A 7,593-nucleotide genomic window follows, 5' to 3' on the forward strand; every position below is an offset into this window, starting at 1 on the left:
TGAGCAGGAAATACAATTACTGTTGGGCTGGGGGCTCACGGGCCATTATTGTGCTCCCCTGACTGAAATGGGTTTCTGACCTTACTGAAAAACCAAAGTTTGTTAAACCTAGTAAAAAGTTTCCTCAGCAAAGGCTCTTTCAGGGAAAACCAAACCCAACAAAACCCAACCCGACAAAAACCACCCCCAGGAGGGTTTTGCTCAGACTGAAATTGTCATTTTCTTTTGTCCTTCCCAATTCTTTTGACATCAGTGTGACTGCAGGGGCTGGAAGCAGATTGCCCTCATCCCAGAGTGCCGTCAGCTCCAGCTTGGAGCTGCTCTGGAGGTGGCACTGCAGTCACATCCCATCCATCCCCAGCCCGATTGCTGCACACACTTCCAGCTGGCTCCGGGCTGCTGCTCCTCAGGGGAGCTCTTGGGAAGCCCCCTGGACACCCTGGGCAGCTTCTGCCCTCTCTGGGGCACTGTGGGACCTGTCAGCTCCTCCTCGTGTTCCTGGACACAGACACGGCTTGACTTGAAAACCTCTGGGTTTTCCTGCCCTTCCATGTTCTGTGCACTCCCCTCCCTGGCACTGCACCACCCCGGGATCCTCTGAAAGTTCCCTCAAAAGCAGCTTTTTGTCAGAGGGTTCTGCTTCAGGCAGAACAGGATGTGCTCTGAGCTGTCTGAAGTGCATCCTAACAGCACCTGGGTCAATGCAGTGCCTCTCCCCCTCTGCCCTCAGTGCTGGGTGCTTCTCACACAGGTTGGGTTTAACTCTGAGTGAATCAGCAGGAGCAGGGGAGGCTGAGCAGGGACCCCAGGAATGGTTTCCCTGGTGTGGGCAAACAGACTGAGCTGTCAGGTTTGGGTGTTTTGGTTCTGAGTGACTCTGGAGTCCTCTTTTTCAGCCTTCTGTTCTGCTTTAACAACCTTAACATCGGGAGGTACCTTTTGCATCCAGGTTTTTTCCTGGAGAAGGAAAACTGTGCAGAAAACGCTCACAGGAGGAGGCCTGACCTTGAGAAGAATTTTTCAGCTGATTTTTAAGCAGCTTTTTGCTCTCAGATTTGGCTCTGGCTGCATTTTTTGCAGTTACAGACCAGCATTTTGAGCAGAATCTTTGGCATGGTGGTGGTGAGTTATCCCTCCCTTCCTGCCCTTCCTTGGGCAGTGCAGCTGCCAGGGGTGAGAGCAGCTGCCACCTTCAGCTCTGCCCTGCCTTGAGATTGCTCCTCTCACCTTAAGCCTCACCTGGGTTTGCTGCTCACAGGCTTCTCCTCTCCCTCCCTGTGCCTGCCCAGTTTGGGATGGGCACCCCCTGACCTGGGAGGAGAGGAGCAGCTCACACCAAAGAGTTCAGAACAAGTCTTCCCTTCCCTGGACATTTTGGGCATTTTCACTTGCAAATTTGCCAGAAAGGACTCTAAATTTGGTTCTTTTTAAAATCTGGTTCTTTCTAAACTTGGTTCTTTTTTTTTCCCCTTCTCAGCATTATTTATGTTGTAGAGTTTTAAACTTGTCCCACTCCTGCTCCTTTTGGCAATGTCCCTACACTGGTGTCCAGTTCTCTTACCTGGCTGATAAAAGTTGGCATCCCTGGCTCAGAGGTGCAAGATGGAATTTCTGTTCTGTGCCCAAATGATTCAGGGCTTTGGGTCAGTTTTGGGGGAAAAAATCATCCAAGTGTCAGATTTTTAAAGGCATTTGGGCTTTTAAGTATGTGAGGAAAAACAGGGCATTCACCTGATTTCAAATGAGTGGAATTAAGTGCCCACTCTTGGGATAAATCCCACTGGAACCCTCATTTTGTGAAGTGTTTGCTCTTTGCTTGGGTACCTGCCTGACTTGAGCTGTGAGATTTAATTTACAGAGGCAATTTAAGGTGTCTCTGCCTTGTTTTTTTAAATGAGAATCATCTCTTCAGGTTCATTAGGTGCTTTAGGAAATGCCTTGAATGTGTTTTCAGCTGGAGGGTTTAAAATGGGAAGAGGACATTCCATAATGGTGATCCCTGCACACCACAAATTACAGCAATTTCTGCCCAATTCATGGTTTTGAATCAAATCTCAAAGTTAAAACATCCACTCTGCAGAGGAGACAAAACCTAATCCCATTTCAGAGCCAAGCTGTTCAAAGCTGCTGTGAAATTTCAAGTCTTGGAGGATTTCAGTTTTTCTCCTTTGGAGAAATGTGCTCAACGCTTGTTTTCTGGAGCTTTTAATTAAAATTTGTCATGCTGTGATGAATTCCTTTAAAAATGTGCCAGGCTGTAATCCACATCAGGGCAGAGGGGAGCGGGCAGCTTTGCCCTGCAGTGGATTATTGGATTGGGCAAGGACAGGGATTCCAGGGAGGGCAGCTCTGTGAGCTGCAGGCTCAGAACTCCAGCACGGATCCCGTAAAGCCCCTGCTCCCAGCCCAGTGTCTGCTCCAGGCTCACACTGAGCTGCACTTGCAGTGGCAATGCCCCAGATTTTCCTCTCCTTATTTATTTTTACCATTGTAAATGGAAATAATAACTTTAAATCTGTAATTTAACTAATTTTTTTATATATACTGAAAACATTGCTGACCTGCTTCTGCTAGCTTCTTTTGATTATTTTTGTTTTCATTAAAAACTTGACCTTATTCTTACTGTTGCAGACCAAATCCTGTGGTAGACCAGGGTAAGCTTTTCCAAAGAGTACAGCAGGGAGGAAAAATAAACAAATAATGTGATTTTATGGCTGTTCAAAAGCACGAGGTTCCTCTGATTCTTCTCTCTGAACATTAATTAAAGCACTTTTAGGACACTTTGGGCACTACAGGGATTACTCAAAGGAGGTTCACACCTGTACCCATTTTTCAGGTCCGTGTGGTGCTGGTTTGTATTTTTAGGCAGAGTTCACCCCAATGTACGTTTGATTCATTTTTCTCACTGTGGTATTACAAAGGTTTCATCACTCCAAACCCTGGGATGTGTTTGTTGGGAGCTCAGGAGGATTTGGGTGTTGTGGAAGGAGTTTTTGTGTGTTCTGGGATCCTGGGTTGGTGGTTTCAGTGCAAACCCACTTTTGCAGACTGCAAATAAAATGTTTGGGGTTTTTTCAGTCCTTTGCAACTGAATCAGTAAAAAATTCAGCTTTAAAGTGGCTCTGGAGAGAGCTTGGGAAGGGACTGCAGCTCTCTGGGTAAATGCCACATGATTCACTAAATCTGTAAAGCAAGGTGTACACACTTTTGTGGGGTTTTTAAATGTAATGATTGTTGTAAAGTTTGTAAATACATTTTTAAAATAAATGTCGTTTTTATGACTGAACCAGAAAAAAAGAGCAGTAAAAGTCTTTTTTCCATGGACCACTGGCAGACAGGGGAGGTAATTCCCAAAGGGAATTTATTCTTTTATCAAAGTTTCCTTGCTGTTTCACCCAGAGGGGAGTGAGATGAGCCCATGGTTTTGTCTGGACATGTGAAACAAAAGTTGTCACATCCAACTTGTCCCTGCAGGACCCAAAGCAGATCCTTCTCTGCCTCTCCCACTCTGGACTGGGATGTGTTCTCTTCTACATAAATAATCCACACAACAATTTTCCACTGTTTTAATGCAATGTCAGAATATTTATTCACATATTGATCCAAGCAAAGACCATTTGAGGAGGAATTTATTTTAACACATTTTTGAAACCTCACTCTGGCTGCATTTCACTTTGGAAATGTTTAAACCTTCTTTCTTCTGCCTTCTCCCTCCACCAGCCTCTCCTGTAACCACACACCAAATTCTGGGTTTAAAGAGCAGAAAGGACTTGAGGATGGAATTTTCAGGTGCTAAAATACCACAGAGGTGAAGCCCTGGGGTGATTTGGATGGAGATGAACGGGGTGAATATCTGGGGCTTTGTTCCCTGAGGTGCCTCAGGGAGGGGGAATTTTGTGCTGCCTCCCACCTTCCCCAGGAAATGATGATAACTGGAGTTTTTCCATGGGGTGGAACATTTCCAGCCACTCCCCTTTTTTTCCCTGTTTAATATTCCTGTAGCAACACCAGGAATGTGTTGGGTTGGAAAATCTGGGTGTGGGAAAACTCATTTGTTTTCAGTGTTATTAAGCAGCAAGAAATGAGAAGTTCCTGAGCAAACCTCAGGTTCTGCTGGGGTTTGGTCCTTTCAGCTCTGCCAAGACAGACCAAGTTTCCCTCAGTGAGCCAGAAGGGACTCATTTCAAATATCCTGGGAATTATCCTGGTGTGTTTTCCTGCCTAACATCACCTCTTGCAGTAAAAAAATACTTAACCATAGTAAATGACTGCTGCTGGCTCTTCACTGCTCCAGTGCTGCTGGGAGTCATGGGCCACAATTCCAATACATGTTCAGTACAAACAGGATTAAAGATGTGCTAAGATCATATTTATTTAGGTAGTTTCTGCATGAAAATCCAGTGGAATTCAGGCTCTGCATTACTGTTCTTGATTTTATGAGCCTTTCCCAGGCCTGGCTCCTTGGTGAGCCTCGAGAGGCTTTCGAGCACTCACAGCTTTGGGGTTTGGCTTCAGCTTTGAAGCAGAGCTGGAGCTCTGGGAGGGCCCAGGGACACTGCCCAGGAAATGGTGCCCATCTGGCCCCATCAAGGTGCTGCTGGGTTAATGAAAAAGCACATTTGTGCCTGAGAAGGCTCCCAGTGTGTCAGTGAACTCAGCTGTGAGCTCTGTGCTGTTCTGCTGTGCAGCAGCTAAATGGAAATGCATTTCCAGCCTGGGGACCCTGGGAGCAGCAGCTGCCATCTGGCTGTGCCCTGCAGCCCTGGGACAGACCTGGGACAGGGACAGGGACAGGGACAGGAACAGGGACAGCTCTGGGACAGCAGCAGGGACAGACCTCAGACAGGGACAGCTGTGAGGCAGGGACAGACGTGGGACAGGCACGGCTCTGGGACAGGAGTTCGGGGTGCTGGGGCAGGAACAGCTCTGGGACAGGGACAGGGACAGGGACATCTCTGGGACAGGGACAGCTCTGGGACAGGGACATCCCCAGACATGGGAGGGGCGCTGGGCTCGGTCTGGGTTAATTGAGGCGGGAAATGTCGCTGCCAGGGGAGCTCTGGAATGAGGGATCCCCGTGCTGGGAATGTCCGGGGCGTGTTTGTAACGGTGCAGGGGACAGGGAGGGATCTCTGCAGGCAATTCTGGTCCAGTGGGAGGTGTCCCTGCCCATGGGACAAGGTGGATTTTAGGTCCCTTCCAACCCAAACCATCCTGGGATTCCATCATAAGATCAGAGCCAGTATTTCCCCGTGTGAGCTGAACTTCACCCCCTCGTCCTCCTCCACCCCCTTTTCCCCTCCCCTCTTGTATCTTCTTTAGATTTTCCCACAGTGGTGACAGAAAAATCACATTTACTCACCATGGCTTCCTTCAGATCCCTGATCCTGGAATTCTGGTACGAGCCTGGGCACTCACTCTGCTGCACCTCCTCTAATTTTTCCATTTCATTTGGAATCTGGATTGGAAAAGTGACACGAGGAAGTGACACAACCTTCAGGAAGGGAGAAGGGAGATTTTTCTGCCAAAAGCAACTCTAGCCCAGGTACAGATGAGGGTGAAACGACACCACTGCAATTGTGTGGTGGCGTGTCCCACTGCACACCTGACATTCACCTTCTCCTCACGAGCCCCAGGATGCTGAAAGGATGAGGAGGAACAAGAAATGAAGTATTGATTGGAAAAGAGGGGAAAACCACGGCTGCACACAACCTTCCACAGGCGCTTTGTCATTTAATTGCTGAGCATCCACCACGTGCAAATTGCCAAAATGTTAAGGGAAGTGGAGGAATTGTCATAAAATAACCCATCAGAAGGTTGCAATTTAGGGAGAGGATGAAATCAGATTTAACCTGGTCCTCAGAGCTCCATCTCTCCCTTGGAGCTGGCTGCCCAAATTATTCCGTGAAAGTTCAAAGAGATTTTACCCACAGTGATTATGAAAATATATCTATTTTTCTCCATACAACAGTTTTACTTCTGCCAGCTGCAAAGTGCTGTTCTTTGTGCCAGGCTGACAAATGTCACCTCGCCCCTGTTTTTCCAAATCCTCCTTCAACCAATGTGTTCATCCCCAGATCTGGGGGTGTTTGGGGGACAGGCACAGGGATGGGTGCAGAGGGAAGCCTCTGTCACCCTTGTGGCTGCATTTTTGGCAGGCCAGGGTTGTTTCCCAGCCCAGGACCCACCTCCTGCAATGGTCCCAGCAGGCCCTGGGTGCTCCTCTTGCCCCCTGGCTGGAGGCCGTAGGACCAGTGCTGAGCCAGGCCCAGCCCCACGGCCAGCACACACAGCAGGACGGTGGCCACCATCCTCCCGGGCTTCTCCATCCTGGAGAGACAAAAATACACCAAAAACACCACAAGCCTGCTCACAAAGGCCCTGCAGCTCCAGCTGCACCTTGCAGAGAGGGGGAATGAGGCATTTCTGGCTCACAGAACCATGGAATGTGCTGAGCTGGAAGGGGCTCCCAAGGATGATGGAATTCCAGCTCCTGGCCCTGCACAGACACCCCAAAAATCCCTCCCTGAGCCTGCTCCAGTTCTGACCTGGCCCTCCTGGCCAGGAGCCCCAGCTGGATTTGCAGCCTCTCACAGTGTGGATTAGCTCATTTGAAAGAGATTGGACATCTGAAAAATTTGGCCGAAGATCTAAATTAGGATTTCTGAGTTCCAGGCATGTGTGGACCTCGAAGGTTGCATTCCCTGGTGGTGCTTGGCAGATGTGTTCAGCTGGTTTCTGCTCTGATGTCCCTGCTCCTTAAAACCTACCCTTTGCAGGCTCTTCTAATCCTTTTTTTTTTTTAATAGGAGCATCTGTAAGCACTGGATAAATAAAAAGGGAATGTGGGATGTTGTTCCAGCACATTACCTGCTGCCTGTGAGGTTGTGGAGAAACTCCAGCTCTTCTCCTCTGGAAAATGTCTGTAAATGTGCTCTCACCTCGCTTTTTATAGCCAAGAACCCCAGTGCCACCCCGTTCCCAGCAGGAGACGTTTCCACTCGTCCCTCCCAGCTCAATTTTGGTGCTCCTGTTACAGTGGCTGTCATGCAGCACAAGCAAAGCCCATAATTGGGACACCCCGGTGCAGCAATTAAATCCAGCTCTTGTCTCTAAAAGTCATAAAAGTGGCAGCTTTCCTTTTAAGAGGTTGTAAATCCCACATTGGGATCCAGATGATCCTGCTGGGAAATACAGGAGCTTTTCTGTCAGTGAGTTCTGGTTCCTTTAGTAAAAGTTCTTGGGTGAGTCTGAATCTGTTGATGGTGTGAAATGGGTGAGGAATTGAGCTCAGTCTTGAAGAATCCTGGAATGTTTTGGGTTGGAAAAGACCTTAAATTCATCTATTTCCACCCTGCCATGGGCAGGGACACCTTCCCCTATCCCAGAGTGCTCCAAGCCCCATCCAACCCGGCCCTGGGCACTTCAGGGATGGGGAATCTGTGATCCAGGCAACACCTCCTGCCCATCTTCGTTTGTATCAGGCGTGAAGGAAAGAACCTTTGAGTGCTCAAACAGGAGCACAAGTGGCCAGAGCAGTTTGAAATCCTCCTCCTTAACATTTAACTTCAGGTGTTCCTTGCCCTGTAAAAG

The 7,593-nt window shown here is 48.4% G+C and overlaps 1 protein-coding gene across 1 annotated transcript; it reads right to left on the minus strand.

Moving 5' to 3' along the window:
* Window positions 1-3,570: 3,570 nt before the first annotated feature.
* Window positions 3,571-6,919, minus strand: GNRH1 (gonadotropin releasing hormone 1). Its single transcript, XM_005428945.1, has 4 exons — window positions 6,871-6,919; window positions 6,189-6,330; window positions 5,363-5,458; window positions 3,571-3,726 (listed from the first exon to the last, which is right to left on the minus strand). Exons 2-4 carry the CDS (start codon window positions 6,327-6,329, stop codon window positions 3,685-3,687), a joined length of 279 nt encoding a protein of 92 aa, XP_005429002.1. The 5' UTR covers window position 6,330; window positions 6,871-6,919; the 3' UTR covers window positions 3,571-3,684.
* Between the last annotated feature and the right edge of the window lie 674 nt (window positions 6,920-7,593).

The sequence above is a fragment of the Geospiza fortis genome, unplaced genomic scaffold (genome assembly GCF_000277835.1).
Source record: "Geospiza fortis unplaced genomic scaffold, GeoFor_1.0 scaffold176, whole genome shotgun sequence".
Lineage (NCBI taxonomy): Eukaryota > Metazoa > Chordata > Aves > Passeriformes > Thraupidae > Geospiza > Geospiza fortis.

Bases quoted from the DNA above. Each gene is read 5' to 3' on its own strand.
- GNRH1 (XM_005428945.1), bottom strand. From the start codon at position 6,329: ATGGAGAAGCCCGGGAGGATGGTGGCCACCGTCCTGCTGTGTGTGCTG. The intron at 5,459-6,188 runs GTGGGTCCTGGG...TTTCCAATCCAG, and splicing joins TGCTGGGACCATTGCAGGAG to ATTCCAAATGAAATGGAAAA. The intron at 3,727-5,362 runs GTGAGTAAATGT...GTGTGGTTACAG, and splicing joins GGGATCTGAAGGAAGCCATG to GAGAGGCTGGTGGAGGGAGA.